Genomic DNA, 18832 nt, shown 5'->3' with positions numbered 1-18832 from the left:
CAACACCCCATAAGGACAAAGTGAAAACATGTTTTCAGACATTTTAGCAAATGTATTGAAAATTAAATACATAAATATCTCAGTTACATAAGCACACCCCTGTTAGAATCACATTTGGCAGTGATTACAGCTGTGAGTCATTCTCGGTAAGTCTCTAAGAGCTTTGAATAACTGGATAGTACAATATTTTACGGCCGGCTGTATCACAACCGGCTGTGATTGGGAGTCCCCTAGGTCGGCGCAAAATTGGCCCAGCGTCGTCTGGGTTTGGCCGGTGTAGGCCGTTATCGTAAATAAGAATTTGTTCTTAACTGACTTGCCTAGTTCAATAAAGGTTAACATTTTTTTAAACAATTAAAAGCTCTGTCAAGTTGGTTGTTGATCACTGCTAGACAGGCGTTTTCAAGTCTTGCCATAGATTTTTAAGTTGATTTAATTCAAAACCGTAACTAGGCCACTCAGGAACATTCACTGTCTTCTCAGTAAGCAACTCCAGTGTAGATTTGGCTTTGTGTTTTAGGTTATTGTCCTGCTGAAAGGTGAATTTGTCTCCCAGTGTCTGTTGGAAAGCAGACAACCAGGTTTTCCTCTGCTTTTTTATTTTGACCCATCTATCAGTAGGTGCCCTTCTTTGCGAGGTATTGTAAAACCTCCATGGTCTTTGTGGTTGAATCTGTGTTTGAAATTCACTGCTGGACTGAGGGACCTAGATGTGTGGGGTATAGAAATAAGGTCATCATTCAAAAATCATGTTAAACACTTTTATTGGAGAGTCCATGCAACTTATTATGTGACTTGTTAAACACATTTTTACTCCTGAACCTATTCAGGCTTGCCATAACAAAGGAGTAAAATACTTATTGACTTAAGACATTTCAGCTTTTAATTTGGAATTAATTAGTAAAACATAATTCTACTTCGACATTATGAGGCCAGTGTTTAGGCCAGTGACACAAAACCTCAATTTAATCCATTTTAAATTCAGGCTGTAACAACAAAATGTGGAAAAAGTCAAGGAGTTTGAATACTTTCTGAAGACACTGTACACCTGTGCATGCATAATCCTGGAGAGTGAACACCAACTTCATAATCAGATTTGTCAGAAAACAGTTGTTTTAATCATGGTAGAACCTTTTCCCTGTAGTACAAAAAGCATATACTTTACAGTACAAAGTACAAGCCCTAACAAATTCCTTTAGAAATACAAAAATAAATTGTTCAATACACAACATACAGTACAAAAGTATGGTGTACCATCTCATTCATCCATCCGAATACAGAACACGTTGTATTTTTGAATTGCTAGATGACATGACCAGTTTAAATGTAGAAAAATATACATTCAGGTCCATAGACTGTATAGGAAAACCCTCTCTAAAGCCAGTAATAACATATGTGTCAATGGGTTTGTGACTTAGAATTGCACTGTATACATCTGTGTATCTTCCCACTTTGATCTTGATTTATAGCTGACAAGCACGTTCTTGTCTAACGTTACCAAACAGCCAATGCAGCTGGATGATGACGACTAGCAGGTTAGGATTGTAACCTGTAACCTTGTGATCTGTTGTTTTATCGGTTATAACACGGTCTTCAAAGCACAGACCCCCAAGTGCAACAGATGGTTCTTATCGATACAATAACACAAGAGGAACACGAAGGACTGCATGAAGTCCTTTGCTTGGTGAAGAAGTCCATCACCGACTAGAGCTGCAGGTAGTTGGGTTCATGGTGACATTCTTATAGTAGTGTTTTTGTGTTGTAGTGTGTGTGATGGCATTTAAAATATGAATTCCAATCAGGAACCAACAGGTAGTTTCCACTTGACTGAGTAAGCTCAGAACAACAGTTACAGCTACAATGCCACTAAAACAGTGTGGAGATTTTCTCCTGAAATTATAATCCTAGTCACAGGTGGCTGGTGGCACCTTAATTGGGGAGGAGGGGCTTATAGTAATGGCTGAAACAGACTTAATGGAACGGTATAAAACACTTGGTTTATATGACTTTTAACACCATTCCATTTATTCCATTCCAGCCATTATTATGAGCCGTCCTCCCCTCACCAGCATCCTGTGATCTTAATTATGTTTGGCATCTCCCTCCACATCCAGGTACCACAATGTTTAGGTGCATGCGTAGGGTTCCATTGTGTGTTTGTGTTTTAAAGAGCAACTGGTGGGTGAACAACACAGCATCCACTTCCTGTATAGGCTTCTGTTTGGGCACACTGTATGTAGCTGTATGGGGTTATCACAACCGGCGTCTCAGACTGTATCCCAAATGTCAAAAGTTGCGCACTATATAGGGAATAGGGTGCCATTTGGGACACAGACAGGCACAACATGGACTTTCGAGCCAGCGAAGTCCTGGTGTCCACAGGCATATTATTATTATGTCCATATTATACCTTCTTTATGGCATTTCAAACAACAACAAAGAAAACGTTGGGTGAAGTAAACCGAGGTGCACTCGCCACAACAACTCAACATGGTTGGAATGTCCAGTTTACAGTCTTAGTTCTAGAACAGAATGTCCCATCTTAATCCACGGCTTTCAATGGTCTCTCAATGCAGAGTTAACTTAGTGCAAATCAGTTCTGGAAGGTTTCTGTGAATACAAGAAAAGTTGCTTAATTCACATTTTCATTTCTTCCACCTGGCTTGATGTTTAGTCATCCTTCTTACAACATCAGTCTTTTGATGTGGTGATATTGCTGCAAGTGCACCACTACAGACTTGCTGAAGAAAGATATATGTCTGAACTTGATGCTCTCATCAAAAACACCTGTAGCTATATCTGTCGCAATCATAGATCATTCACCTGTCTTTTTGAGGGTTTGCTCTTAGGCTTAGTTCACTGGCCAGAAGAGAGCTATAGATGTAGGCTAGTCTGCTGGAGGCCATCGGAGTGGAGTTGCCAAACAGGAAGTGATGCAGTTTTCAGGTGGCCATATTGAGCACTCCTGTTGTCCACCACTTCAATATGAAGTTCACTCCATAGAAATACAATTACTTGAAGGGACAAAGCCCCTAATTCTGTGGTTTACTCTCTCAAACACAGAGCTGCCCAAAGGGTCCCTCAGGCCTGCTTTTCAGGAGCACTCATGTTGTCCATGTTCTATAGGAAGTTCCCTGTCCATCACAGAGCTATCCACTTTAGGCTCTTTAGACCTTGAAGAGCTTGGGGTAGAGAGTCTTTATGGGTGACTGAGCCGTGATGATGTTCCCAGAGGAGATCGTCGTCTCCAGGCCTTCCAGCTTCTGCGCTGCCACCTCCGTCTTACTGAAGCTACACTCCAGGAACGGCACCCCCATCCTCTTCACCTGCCCGTCCTTGGTCATGAGACACGGGCGGCAGAGCAGTTTTAGAATAGCGCGACGCATGTCTTTGCTGGTCAGGGTGTATATTATGGGGTTGAGGAGCGAGTTCACCATGGCAACGCCCAGGAAGTAGTCCGCCTTGAGGAGCAGTCGGCAGCGGCGGGCAGGGCAGAATGAGTCTAGGCCGAGGAGGAGGAAGAGCGGCAACCAACAAGCGATGAAGACGCCGAGTACAATAGTGACTGTCTTGAGGAGCGCCATGTACTTCTGGGATTTCCTGGCGAGGCCTTTGCGAAGACTTCCCTTTGCTCCTCCGAGGCGTTGGCGCTGGGTGTTAGTGCGCACGATACGGAAGACGCGGGCGTAGAGAACGACGATGGCGAGGAGCACACCGCTGAACACGGACACGCAGCACAGGATGTAAGACTTGGCGTAGAGCGGGAGAACCGTGGAACAACGGTCCAGACGACCCATACAGTTCCAGCCCAGGACGGGGAGCACCCCCAGCAGCCCTGCTAATGCCCAGCTCCCTCCGATCAGAGCCAGCATCCGACCCTTCTTTGCCCCGTGGTATGGTTTCATTGTCACCATGGTAACGTGGCGTTCTATAGCGATGGCCAATAGGCTGATGACGGAAGCGGCTAATGTGATAAAGACGCCTCCTTCCCTCAGAAACCAGAGTATTGGAGTTAGTCTCAGTGTATTAGGACCAGACATGATGATGTTGGCCATGTAGGTGACACCGGCCAGCAGGTCCGACAGAGTCAGGTTACCTAGGAAGAAAAAATAGAAAATGTATGGATTTGCATATGGTGGATTTTTTTGGTATTATATTGTAACATAACATTTTTTTAAAGTTATATAAAGTATAGTCATAGTAATAAAGTTCTCTGAAGAAAGGGGGGTGGATGTAGGACAAAACCAACAACGGTTACCTAGGAGATAGTACATGGGCAGGTGGAACTTCTTATTGGTCCAGATGGCTATTAGAACCACAGCATTCTCCAGGATGATAAGAAGACACACTACCAGGAAGGCTATGGCTTCAGGTTTTAACCCCTCACGATACCGGTCTGTCTGGAGCTTGCCTGTGTAGTTGTAGTGGGTCACAATGACGTCATTGTTCTGGTAATCCCAGAAGAATTGGAGCAGGCTTGGAGAGGAGGTGTTGATGGGCAGAGAGTCTATAGATTCAGTGGGGAAGGCCCCAGCGTAGGCAGCACGGGAGGCTTCCATCTCCATGCTTCTTTACAGTTGGTTAAGTCTTCTTTAGTGAACTCTTTGGTTGACTCTTTAATACCTTATTCTAGGTATTAATTAACGCATAGTTGAACGTGTCATGCTTCAGTTACCGATCAATACCAGTTGGTATGGGGGCTCTCTGTGAGTTTCGCTCCATAGAATGACAGAACTATAATCCAATAGACAAGAAGATGTTCGTTGCAGCTGAGCCAGGTTCTATTTCCCCACGTATCTGATCACAGGTGTTATGCTTGTCACTACCACTAGGGGGTGCTCGTGTGCTCTGTTTGGAGGGGTCTTGACTGAGCCGCTTATTGTCCAACTCCTGTGAATTAAATAATACAGAGGACATTAGGGTGAGAACAGTATGACTAATTACAAATACATCATGAAAAACAAATAAACAAACAAATATAAAATAACTCAAAACATTTATCTACATTTTAATTTTAATTAAATTAGTCTATTGAATGCACTCTTTAATTCGTTGCCCTAAAACGTTTGCTATATAGTGATTCATTTTTCATTAAAACATTGGGCTTATGGGAAGTGTGGAGCAGAGTCGACATTGAGATAGCGACACATGCGCTTAGTTTAAAACACACAGTGACAACACCACTTGGTGTAAAAGTTTTGACTGAGTTAGCGAGTACCTAAAGAGGCCATGTGAAATGTTTCAAGCTCTTTCCTTAACTACCTTAATTATGTTTAAAGAGTGAGTTAATCATGTTAACGATATTAGACATTCAGCGTCATAACAGCGCGTGGGTAAAGTTGGCACACGCAGACACTTTCACCTGCCAACTTCGTCATAGCACAGTCGGGGTGAAATGTCAGTAGGTTGGAGTAAATGTATGTTGCTCATGTTTCCAGAACGAAATCAGTGTAGAATGTATGGAATTTAATCTGGAATGCATATACTTTCATAAATAATGTCTTGTCAAAAGAAATCGAAACCAGAGTGGAGAATGTCTTTGATCAGATCATGTTTATGTAAGAAAACCATTAAGTGTGATCAAGGGTCGCATTCCTTTGAGTCTTGTGTTTTGAGAATGGATTTTTTTCTTGCCTTGAGTCATATGTTAAGATTGTTTAAATGGTCTTGTCTGGAAACGTTAACTCAAATCTAATCTGTAGCCAATGAAATTGGGGCAACAAACTTGAAGTTTCAAGGTTCAAACTATAGAATTGCTAGGAATTAGAATACTACATTTAAAAGGATTTCTGTGTTTCAAACAAGCAACAACAAATGCCTAGCCTACACAAATTCCACAATATAGCCTGGATATAATAGGATACATATAGATTAATCTGTAACTGTTCTTAAAAATATGATAGTGACAGTTCCATTGCCATGGAATCACATCCCACTAAGCAAAATTGGTTCAAAGACGTATTTTCAACGTCTTGTGCTCATATGCCTACATTTCCAATTCAGCCCATTGACCGGTAATTACCCGAATCACATCAGATCTTTTTCAGAACTGATCTAATTGGTCAAAAGATTGGACTGCCTGTCTAAATTCAGCCTAATTGCCGTACGCTGATTACCCCAATAACGTCTCATTGGAATGTGCATGGTCTGTAAAGTTCCCACGGTCCACAGACCAAAAATAAGTTAACGGCCTGTGCATTCCACACAAAATGGCATAGGCTACATACATGTCAAACGAAATCTAATAAACAGAAAGTGAAATTGGATGAAACCGAATTCAAAACATGTTCTGAGAAGAGATTCAGCACACTGCAGACACCCTTATCTTTCCCAACAGACATAAAGACGCAATTCGAGCGCGTAAAAGCAACGCATCCAATGACCGCGTATTGGTAAAACACTTTCTATTAACATAGACCAGCACTTCGACATTGCATCTGTGAATACAGATATGAAATAAACCTACCTTGAATATTATGTGGAGCGATATTATCAATGCGCTGAAGAGAATCCACACTAACCACCGCACAAAAGAGAACTGACAAGCAAGACACCGGCGCAGCAGAACCTAACATGAAACATCCAGGGGGGTTGGTCTTAGCCCAATCTCTCTCTCTCTCTCTCTCTCTCTCTCTCTCTCTCTCTCTCTCTCTCTCTCTCTCTCTCTCTCTCTCTCTCTCTCTCTCTCTCTCTCTCTCTCTCTCTCTCTCTCTCTCTCTCTCTCTCTCTCTCTCTCTCTCTCTCTCTCTCTCTCTCTCTCTCTACATTATCCATGGATGTTTTTGGACTCAATTCAACTTTTAAAAATACAGGGAGCAAGCAGTACAGGCAGGGAAAAGTGAGGGGGCAAGAGAATAGCATATTGTTGAAGATTCGTGGTATTGTGGTTCGTTGATTTTTTTGGGCCATAGAAATAGGATTCATAGAATTTACCCAGAGAACATATGGCTGGATTCTATAGTCTAATACTCATTTGATAATTTATTAGGGTGCTTGTTTCATGGAGACAGAACACAGGAAACAGTTGTATCTCGATGGCTTGATTATAGTAAGTAGTCGCTGTTAACATCATCTGGAAGTGTAAATAAAATCCCAATGTTTATGTAGTGTTATAGACTAGCCTAATTCCAGAGATTGTCAGTAGTGCTAGTAACATGCTCAGACCTGCTATGTGTTATCACCTGCCAAACCGCTCCAGGCATTGGCTACAGATTGAACCATGTCTGTTGGAACAGAACAGAACATGGCTACAGATTGAACCATGTCTGTTGGAACAGAACAGAACATGGCTACAGATTGAACCATGTCTGTTGGAACAGAACAGAACATGGCTACAGATTGAAAGAGGTCTGTTAACACTGAGAGTGCCCGGCCAACCACTGTAATGTAATGTCCCATGATTGGGATGTCTGGCTTAAAGCATATATCATTCACGTGTGTGTGGGTGCTTACATATATTGGATACAGGGCTGTGCACATACCTTTGGAGAGGCAGGTGCTCAAAGACACTCATCCCACTGTCAGCAAGCTACCTAGCCTAGGCTACTGCTCATAGAGAGGGCAGTATATGGGCTATCAGCTGAGCATAGCGGATGTAGGCTAACTCAGCCAACTAGTTAGTTAACTAACTGTTAGCTATGCTGTTGTAACTATTGAACTACTCTTTACCTGTGATTGGAGTTTGTTCTGCAGCAGCGTTGTAGGCCTACTTGAGAAACAGTCTAATTGAACCCTTCCCTGACCGTGAGAGACGACATACAATTTAAAAAGTAACCAGTGTGCTATTACTCATACTACCGCTAGGTGTCAGTAGATTCTGCTTGTGCAACAGCAGGAGGATGGGGGCAGAGGAGCGGGGGAGGGGACATTTCCCAACATTAGAAAATGAGAAATTAGCTAATTTAATGGGAAATTCTTTACAGAACCACAGAGACCCAACCCATCTGAATCAGCAATGTCTTACTATAGTTGTGAGGACTTTATGGAGACCAGCATCCCTAACCCTTTCCCCTAACCCCTAAACCTAACCCTAACCCTAACTCTAACCTTAACTCTAACCTTAACCCCTAAACCTAACTCTAACCTTAACCCCTAAACCTAACCCTAACCTTAACCCCTAAACCTAACCTAAGTGAGGACTGGCAAAATGTCCTCACTTCTCTGAATTTTTGTTGGTTCACTATTCTTGTAAAGACTTTTGGTAATCACAGTATATTAAAACATGTACACTGTACACACACACACTGTACACACACACTGTACACACACACACACACTGTACACACACACACACTGTACACACACACACACACACACACACACACACACACACACACACACACACACACACACACACTGTACACACACACACACACACACACACACACACACACACACACACACACCCACACACACACACACACACACACACTGTACACACACACTGTACACACACTGTACACACACACACACTGTACACACACACACTGTACACACACACTGTTAACACACACACACACTGTACACACACACTGTTGACACACACTGTACACACACACACACACACACACAAACAATCCATATAAATCAGTCTCCCACTCAAACGTGGGTGGTGAATGTGACACCTGAATGTTGATCCGCATATCATTCAAATGAGAGGTTCCAGCAACTATTTGTCGACAGTTGTATTATGGATATCCTACTCTAATCCTGTTGCCTGTTCCAACGTTCTACCTGTAGCGTACATAAACACACCTGAGTTCAAATAATATATTTCAAATACTTTCAGCGTTTGTCAGAGCCTGCCTGAAGTGCTAGATGGGCAGGGTTTGCACTTTTGTAAGTACTCCGTTGGTTCCATAGCGCCAGACAATCTCAATCAACCACAGCTTAAGTATTTGTAAGAAAACGACTACTAATTGAACCCAGGTCTAGTACATATAACCAGGTGAGCCCAAGAGACAATGCCTTTCCCCTCCTCACAAACTACTGTTTGTTTATGGGATTAGCGTTAGCTGGGAGCTACCCTGATCACCCTCCCAGGGGGATTAAGTCTGGTTCCTGTGTGTGTGTGTGTGTGTGTGTGTGTGTGTGTGTGTGTGTGTGTGTGTGTGTGTGTGTGTGTGTGTGTGTGTGTGTGTGTGTGTGTGTGTGTGTGTGTCTGTGTGTGTGTCTGTGTGTGCGTGCGTGCGTGTGCGTGGGTGGGTGCGTGTGTGGGTGTGTTCTCATGTGATTGTCTTCTCAGCGTGTGTGTGTGTGCACACTCATGTATGGACAGACGGGTCAAGTGCCTGCATTTCTCCTAGTCTGATAATGTCAGTTAAGGACGGCTCGTTGACACACTGACACACATGAGAGGATCGACAGAGTAAACATTTATCATAGGCTGAGCCAACATGAAAAAGGCCAGTCTGCTTGTCTTCAAGGATTAACAGAAAATGCAGCAAAGACTAGGTCTACATCCCAAAACAGCACCCTATATTTCTCTATATAGGGAATAGGGTGTCATTAGGGATGCACACTACGTGTCCAAAAGGCTGTGAAGTATTTGCAGCTAATCATGTCAGTAATGTTAGTTCATCATATTGGAGCTGTAGCTCCGCCCACCGGTGAAGTTGGAGCAGGGCATGCTGGGCGATCTCCAGCTCAGAGAAGAAGATCAGCTGCAGAGAAGTCAAGTGAGAGAAAGTTCCAGCCATCCTTGTGTTTTCCCACCAGTTAGCTTACATTGTATTAGACAAGGCCAGTGTGCGTCCTTGTTGATATGTAAGTACATATTTCGTATCTTTCAGGTGTTTATGTCATATTTATGGTTATGCTATTTAGTGGTTTCTACTGCGAGCTAGCTATTGTGAGATGGCTAGCTCTGTTTTGGTTGTCATATCATTTGGGACATGTAACCCTGTATTTGTAAAGGATAATGTCCCCCTGTGCGTTGTTTATATGCCCTGTAATTGTATGGGTGTATGGTACATCACGGAGGCCGAGCAGTTTCCGTACCAGGCAGTGATGCAACCAGTCAGGATGCTCTCGATGTTGCAGCTGTAGATCCTTTTGAGGATCTGAGGACCCATGCCAAATCTTTTTAGTTTCCTGAGGGGGAATAGGCTTTGTCGTGCCCTCTTCACAACTGTCTTGGTGTGTTTGGACCATGATAGTTTGTTAGTGATGTGGACACCAAGGAACTTGAAGCTCTCAACCTGCTCCACTACAGCCCCGTCGATGAGAATGGGGGCGTGCTCGGTCCTCCTTTTCCTGTAGTCCACAATCATCTCCTTTGTCTTGAATATGTTGAGGGATAGGTTGTTACTCTGGCACCACCCGGCCAGGTCTCTGACCTCCTCCCTATCTCGTCATTGTCGGTGATCAGGCCTACCACTGTTGTGTCGTCTGTAAACTTAATGATGGTGTTGGAGTCGTGCCTGGCCACGCAGTCTTGGGTGAACAGGGAGCACAGGAGGGGACTGAGCACGCACCCCTGAGGGGCTCCAGTGTTGAGGATCAGCGTAGCAGATGTGTTGCTACCTACCCTCACCACCTGGGGGCGGCCCGTCAGGAAGTCCAGGATCCAGTTCCAGAGGGAGGTGTTTAGTCCCAGGATCTTTAGCTTAGTGATGAGCTTTGAGGGTACTATGGTGTTGAACGCTGAGCTCTAATAAATGAATAGCATTCTCACATAGGTGTTCCTTTTGTCCAGGTGGGAAAGGGCATTGTGGAGTGCAATAGAGAGTGCATCATCTGTGGATCTGTTTGGGTGGTATGCAAATTGGAGTGGGTCTAGGGTTTCTGGGATAATGGTGTTAATGTGAGCCATTACCAGCCTTTCAAAGCACTTCATGGTTGCGGATGTGAGTGCTACGGGTCTGTAGTCATTTAGACAGTTTGCCTTAGTGTTCTTGGGCACAGAGACTATGGTGGTCTGCTTGAAACATGTTGGTGTTACAGACCCAATCAGGGACATGTTGAAAATGTCAGTGAAGACACCAGCCAGTTGGTCAGTTGGTAGTGCGTATGGCCCAGTACATCACTGGGGCTAAGCTGCCTACCATCCAGGACCTCTACACCAGGCGGTGTCAGAGGAAGGCCCTAAAAACTGTCAAAGACCTCAGCCACCCCAGTCATAGAATGTCCTCTCTACTACCGCACGGCAAGCGGTACCGGAGCGCCAAGTAGGACCAAAAGGCTTCTCAACAGCTTTTACCCCCAAGCCATAAGACTCCTGAACAAGTACTCAAATGGCTACCCAGACTATTTGCATTGTCCCCCCCCAACCCCTCTGCTACTCTCTGTTTATCATATATGCATAGTCACTTTAGCTATACATTCATGTACATACTACCTCAATTAGCCCGACCAACCAGTGCTCCCGCACATTGGCTACCCGGACAATCTGCATTGTGTCCCGCCACCCACCACCCGCTACACAGTCACTTTAACCATACCTACATGTACATACTACCTCAATCAGCCCAATTGACCGGTGCCTGTATATAGCCTTGCTACTGTTATAGCCTCGCTACTGTATATAGCCTCACTACTTTATATAGCCTCGCTACTGTATATAGCCTCGCTACTGTATATAGCCTCACTACTTTATATAGCCTCACTACTGTATATAGCCTCGCTACTGTATATAGCCTCGCTACTGTATATAGCCTCACTACTTTATATAGCCTCACTACTGTATATAGCCTCACTACTTTATATAGCCTCGCTACAGTATATAGCCTCACTACTGTATATAGCCTCACTACTTTATATAGCCTCGCTACAGTATATAGCCTCGCCACTGTATATAGCCTCACTACTGTATATAGCCTCACTACTTTATATAGCCTCACTACAGTATATAGCCTCACTACTGTATATAGCCTCACTACTTTATATAGCCTCACTACTGTATATAGCCTCGCTACTGTATATAGCCTCGCTACTGTATATAGCCTCGCTACAGTATATAGCCTCGCTACTGTATATAGCCTCACTACTGTATATAGCCTCACTGCTGTATATAGCCTCGCTACTGTTATTTTTCACTGTCTTTTTACTGTTGTTTTTATTTCTTTACTTATCTATTGTTCACCTAATACCAATTTTTTTAAATACAAAATCGCACTGTGCAGTTGTAGCCCAGTACTGGAGATGATGGTGCTATGCTTTGTAGTACACGTGCAGGACACCCCTTTGATCTCAAATTAGTACAGTCACGTTTTATTGCACTGTATGGTCCTGTATCGCATTATGTTATAGTCATGCATATTGTTTAGAAGAGATGTGTGTTGGAGATTGTATTCCGTCATTCACTATTGTATCTTTAGTTCTCTCTTTGCGCACACACACACACACACACACACACACACACACACACACACACACACACACACACACACACACACACACACACACACACACACACACACACACACACTGCTGTTCTGTGCCTGTTTATCTTCAGCGTTGTTAAACCACCTCAACTGGAATCTGTCTGTCATCTGTGCCCTTACCAGCACACTGGAGAGAACACATAAAGTAGAACCTAACCTGAAGAATATACAGTCTCCCAGTCCTTACTTACACTAAGCGTTTCAAACTTATTCTGAGACCTTGGGGAAATTAAGACATAATCCCCCCCCATTGCGATGCCATCACAAAAGACATGCATCAACAGAAGCATGGTGACTCAAGCTAATTTGTGTCATTTTGTGGTTTGGGGAGTTCTGTATTTGAGCCACATTTTAAACTGGTTGCTTGCGTGCGTGTTTCCTCGCTATTATGTGTGTGTATGTGTGTGTTTGCACGCTCAGACACTCATGCACACACACAAAAAAGGTGCAGCAAAATGGCTCATGTGTGTCCATGTTTATGTGCATGCTTGTGTGTGTCCCCATGTGTGTCTCTCTAGTGTTTGTCTGTCTGCGTCATCACCACCAAATGACTTCCTGTGCTGCTGTGGTGTGGGAGTGTGTCCCTATCAGGGGGTCATTACAGACTAATACCCTGTGATTGCCTGTCCTGTGAGTGAAAGCAGACAGAGGCCTTGAACATCCTAGGGCCTCCGTGGGATGATGGTGTCTGTCTCATGTGGGGCGGATGAGTGATCTAACAGACAGGCAGGGCTGGTGAGTGTTGGGCTGAGGAAATGCAGTCTCCTTTTCTGTTTCTCTCCCTCTCTTTTTCTCTCTCACTGTCAGTCTTCTCATCTTATTCACTAACTCTCATTTGGTTGTCCTCCTCTCCCTCTTTCTCTCCCTCCCTCTCTCTCCATCCCATACCCACTTCTCTTTCTCTCCCTCTCTCTCCATCCCATACCCACTTCTCTTTCTCTCCCTCTCTCCCCATCCCATACCCACTTCTCTATCTCTCCCTCTCTCTCCATCCCATACCCACTTCTCTCTCTCTCCCTCTCTCTCCCATACCCACTTTCTCTTTCTCTCCCTCTCTCTCCCTCCCAGACCCACTTTCTCTTTCTCTCCCTCTCTCTCCCTCCCAGACCCACTTTCTCTTTCTATCCCTCTCTCTCCCTCCCAGACCCACTTCTCTTTCTCTCCCTCTCTCTCCATCCCATACCCACTTCTCTATCTCTCCCTCTCTCTCCATCCCATACCCACTTCTCTCTCCCTCTCTCTCCCAGACCCACTTTCTCTCTCTCTCTCCCATACCCACTTTCTCTCTCTCTCCCTCTCTCTCCCTCCCATACCCACTTTCTCTTTCTCTCTCTCCCTCTCTCTCCCTCCCAGACCCACTTTCTCTCTCTCTCTCCCATACCCACTTTCTCTCTCTCTCCCTCTCTCTCCCTCCCAGACCCACTTTCTCTCTCTCTCTCCCATACCCACTTTCTCTCTTTCTTCCTCTCTCTCTCTCCCTCCCATACCCACTTTCTCTTTCTCTCTCCCTCTCTCTCCCTCCCATACCCACTTTCTCTCTCTCTCCCTCTCTCTCCCTCCCATACCCACTTTCTCTTTCTCTCTCCCTCTCTCTCCCTCCCATACCCACTTTCTCTTTCTCTCTCCCTCTCTCTCCCTCCCATACCCACTTTCTCTTTCCCTCTCTCTCCCTCCCAGACCCACTTTCTCTCTCTCTCTCCCATACCCACTTTCTCTTTCTCTCTCCCTCTCTCTCCCTCCCATACCCACTTTCTCTTTCTCTCTCCCTCTCTCTCCCTCCCATACCCACTTTCTCTTTCCCTCTCTCTCCCTCCCATACCCATGTTCTCTTTCCCTCCCTCTCCCTCCCATACCCACTTCTCTTTCTCTCCCTCTCCCTCCCAGACCCACTTTCTCTCTCTCCCATACCCACTTTCTATTTCCCTCCCTCTCCCTCCCATACACACTTCTCTTTCTCTCCCTCTCCCTCCCAGACCCACTTTCTCTCTCTCTCTCCCATACCCACTTTCTCTTTCTCTCTCCCTCTCTCTCCCTCCCATACCCACTTTCTCTTTCTCTCTCCCTCTCTCCCTCCCATACCCACTTTCTCTTTCCCTCTCTCTCCCTCCCATACCCACTTTCTCTTTCCCTCCCTCTCCCTCCCATACCCACTTTCTCTTTCCCTCCCTCTCCCTCCCATACCCACTTTCTCTTTCCCTCTCTCTCCCTCTCTCTCCCTCCCAGACCCACTTCTCTTTCTCTCCCTCTCTCTCCATCCCATACCCACTTCTCTATCTCTCCCTCTCTCTCCATCCCATACCCACTTCTCTCTCCCTCTCTCTCCCAGACCCACTTTCTCTCTCTCTCTCCCATACCCACTTTCTCTCTCTCTCCCTCTCTCTCCCTCCCATACCCACTTTCTCTTTCTCTCTCTCCCTCTCTCTCCCTCCCAGACCCACTTTCTCTCTCTCTCTCCCATACCCACTTTCTCTCTCTCTCCCTCTCTCTCCCTCCCAGACCCACTTTCTCTCTCTCTCTCCCATACCCACTTTCTCTCTCTCTCCCTCTCTCTCCCTCCCATACCCACTTTCTCTTTCTCTCTCCCTCTCTCTCCCTCCCATACCCACTTTCTCTTTCTCTCTCCCTCTCTCTCCCTCCCATACCCACTTTCTCTTTCTCTCTCCCTCCCATACCCACTTTCTCTTTCTCTCTCCCTCTCTCTCCCTCCCATACCCACTTTCTCTTTCCCTCTCTCTCCCTCCCATACCCACTTTCTCTTTCTCTCCCTCCCTCCCATACCCACTTTCTCTTCCTCTCGTATTTCTTTTATACATCAACACTGTGAAGTCATGTACTAGTATAATAAATTCTCCAGCCCTTTGGCCCACACACACACTAGGATGATGCCGATCCCTTTCAGCTGAACAAGCTTCTCTCTTTCCTCTGAGCTGGGATTTGGATGTAGCCATGGCCTTGGTAGCCCTGGCGTTGTGGGCAGTTATGAGGTGAAGGAGGTGATTATTCTAGGTTGACCACAGTCTCTCCCCTACACGGAGGTCGCCATGACGATGATGAGATCCAGGAAGTGAGGTCATAGTGAGGTTTCTATGATTTCTCTGGACTGGCAGAGGTAAGTGGCCAGACATTTTGACTCACTCACTAGTAGAAGTGCGTTTAAACTTTTTATGCCCTGATATTTAATGTCTACGTAGAGGGAGATGGTTGTCAAGAGGAGAACGCACGGTAACTGCTCACTCAAAAATCCTTAACTCTCATAGCATTTAATCCTTAACTCTCATGGCATTTAATCCTTAACTCTCATGGCATTTAATCCTTAACTCTCATGGCATTTAATCCTTAACTCTCATGGCATTTAATCCTTAACTCTCATGGCATTTAATCATGCCTATAAAACTATAAAACGTCAGCCCCATTTATTTCACTACTTCAGCTCTACATGTATAGAAAACAGCCTTATAGGCTCCAACCACCAGCTCTATAGTTACACAGCCTTATAGGTTATAGCCACCAGCTCTATAGCTACACAGCCTTATAGGTTACAGCCATCAGCTCTATAGCTACACAGCCTTATAGGTTACAGCCACCAGCTCTATAGCTACACAGCCTTATAGGTTACAGCCATCAGCTCTATAGTTACACAGCCTTATAGGTTACAGCCATCAGCTCTATAGCTACACAGCCTTATAGGTTACAGCCACCAGCTCTATAGCTACACAGCCTTATAGGTTATAGCCATCAGCTCTATAGTTACACAGCCTTATAGGTTATAGCCATCAGCTCTATAGCTACACAACCTTATAGGTTATAGCCACCAGCTCTATAGCTACACAGCCTTATAGGTTATAGCCATCAGCTCTATAGTTACACAGCCTTATAGGTTACAGCCATCAGCTCTATAGCTACACAGCCTTATAGGTTACAGCCATCAGCTCTATAGCTACACAGCCTTATAGGTTATAGCCACCAGCTCTATTTCTACACAGCCTTATAGGTTATAGCCACCAGCTCTATAGCTACACAGCCTTATAGGTTACAACCACCAGCTCTATAGATACACAGCCTTATAGGTTGTAGCTACCAGCTCTATAGCTACACAGCCTTATAGGTTGTAGCTACCAGCTCTATAGCTACACAGCCTTATAGGTTGTAGCTACCAGCTCTATAGCTACACAGCCTTATAGGTTACAACCACCAGCTCTATAGATACACAGACTTATAGGCTCCAATCCCCAGCTCTATAGCTACACAGCCTTATAGGTTACAGCCACCAGCTCTATAGCTACACAGCCTTATAGGTTGTAGCTACCAGCTCTATAGCTACACAGCCTTATAGGTTACAACCACCAGCGCTATAGCTACACAGCCTTATAGGTTGTAGCTACCAGCTCTATAGCTACACAGCCTTATAGGTTACAACCACCAGCTCTATATCTACACAGCCTTATAGGCTACAGCCATAAGCTCTATAGCTACACAGCCTTATAGGTTACAGCCACCAGCTCTATAGCTACACAGCCTTATAGGTTACAGCCACCAGCTCTATAGCTACACAGCCTTATAGGTTACAGCCACCAGCTCTATAGCTACACAGCCTTATAGGTTACAACCACCAGCTCTATAGCTACACAGCCTTATAGGTTACAGCCACAAGCTCTATAGCTACACAGCCTTATAGGCTACAGCCACCAGCTCTATAGCTACACAGCCTTATAGGTTACAGCCATAAGCTCTATAGCTACACAGCCTTATAGGCTCCAACCACCAGCTCTATAGCTACACAGCCTTATAGGCTCCAACCACCAGCTCTATAGCTACACAGCCTACAACCACCAGGTGCCCATGTCTTTAGAGAGACAGAGTATTTCTGATTGGCCAACAGTCCTATGTTGTGTTTTGTTTCCTGTTTGGACCCCAGGAAGAGTGGCCGCTGACTTGGCAGCAGCTAATTGGGGATCCTAATAAAATACTAAATACTAAATAAATACTATCCAGTATCCTTTATACAAAAAATAAGGCACTTCCCATGTTTGGTAAAGAAATTAAAAAGCCTTTATAAATTGGACTATCAGAATCCAGTCCCCCTCTTCACCACTCACCAGGTTATCATTCCTTCAGGCTATCGGCTTGTCACCACCTGCGCCTCCCCCCAACCCCCATTCCCGCCCTGCGCCCCCCAACCCCCATTCCCGCCATGCGCCCCCCAACCACCATTCCCGCCCTGCGCCCCCTCCCCCCCATTCCCGCCCTGCCCCTCTATGCACACACACTTAAATCCTTACGCACTGATAAGGGCTAACAACAGACCCCAGACCAGGTCACCAATGATAAGAGTGCATTCCTTCCTCAACTGTTACCATCTGAGTGTTTTTCCATGTCTCTCTCTCTCTCTCTCTCTCTCTCTCTCTCCTTCCAGGTTCCAATAGAAGCCCACATCGTTGTGCGTGATGTTTACTCTTTACGTATTGGATCTCTCACTAGTTTAGTTTGGAGTTAGGTTACATGAACATGACCTGAGACTGTCATTATGTTGTTCAGTTTGGAGTTAGGTTACATGAACATGACCTGAGACTGTCATTATGTTGTTCAGTTTGGAGTTAGGTTACATGAACATGACCTGAGACTGTCATTATGTTGTTCAGTTTGGAGTTAGGTTACATGAACATGACCTGAGACTGTCATTATGTTGTTCAGTTTGGAGTTAGGTTACATGAACATGACCTGAGACTGTCATTAGGTTGTTCAGTTTGGAGTTAGGTTACATGAACATGACCTGAGACTGTCATTAGGTTGTTTGTTTGGATTTTCCACCCCACTTGCAGAAGTTTGGAGTTCCACATGATTCTCAGTTTATGAAGTTCAATTTCATTTGAAGTGGCCACAGAGAAAGCACAGTGGCTTTTCGCAGGATGAGTTAAAGTAACTATCTAGTGTTTCCAGATTTCTATAAAATATGACCTATTTTATACAATATAAGTTAAATAGTTTCCCTTCCAATTTTGTTTAATTAAGTATGTTAAAAAAACATATTTTCTGTGTTGGAATGGTGTGGGGGTACCCCAGCAAATAATGGTGTAGGTGTATATCGGCCATAAAAAACATGAATGCGAGTAGACTGCTGATTGGCCAGCTCCTTCTCCTCAGGAGGATGACATCGTCCACTATGAGGGAATTACAAGTATTTTTTAACGGTCTGTTTGAGATACAAGTTTGGGGTGTTTTTTATTTTTTTAAATCTCCAATTTATGCTTTAGCCACAAATATGAGTAAAGGATGAGTCAGCAACATTATCTGGGTTTGAGTTAACATAATATGAACTTTTAATAGTGAGATTTTCACTGGACAGTTACTTTAAGAAATTAGTTCAGAGAAAGTGAGTGGGTGCGGTAAGTGTCTTGTCTTCCACTACTGATATTGGTAGAGTGATTTTGTGGGGATAGCAGGAAAGAATC

At 44.6% G+C, this 18832-nt stretch overlaps 1 protein-coding gene across 1 annotated transcript; it reads right to left on the bottom strand.

Moving 5' to 3' along the window:
• Positions 1–1090: 1090 nt before the first annotated feature.
• On the bottom strand, positions 1091–6539 carry s1pr5b (sphingosine-1-phosphate receptor 5b). The gene is made up of 3 exons (XM_038979308.1): positions 6467–6539; positions 4259–4890; positions 1091–4096 (listed from the first exon to the last, which is right to left on the bottom strand). Exons 2-3 carry the CDS (start codon positions 4563–4565, stop codon positions 3168–3170), a joined length of 1236 nt encoding a protein of 411 aa, XP_038835236.1. The 5' UTR covers positions 4566–4890; positions 6467–6539; the 3' UTR covers positions 1091–3167.
• Positions 6540–18832: the final 12293 nt, after the last annotated feature.

The sequence above is a fragment of the Salvelinus namaycush genome, chromosome 39 (genome assembly GCF_016432855.1).
Source record: "Salvelinus namaycush isolate Seneca chromosome 39, SaNama_1.0, whole genome shotgun sequence".
NCBI lineage: Eukaryota > Metazoa > Chordata > Actinopteri > Salmoniformes > Salmonidae > Salvelinus > Salvelinus namaycush.
The sequence above is the reverse complement of the archived record's forward strand: the minus strand, read 5'-3'. Positions and strand labels throughout refer to the sequence as shown.

Bases quoted from the DNA above. Each gene is read 5' to 3' on its own strand.
- s1pr5b (XM_038979308.1), bottom strand. From the start codon at position 4,565: ATGGAGATGGAAGCCTCCCGTGCTGCCTACGCTGGGGCCTTCCCCACT. The intron at 4,097-4,258 runs GTAACCGTTGTT...TTTTCTTCCTAG, and splicing joins GCCCATGTACTATCTCCTAG to GTAACCTGACTCTGTCGGAC.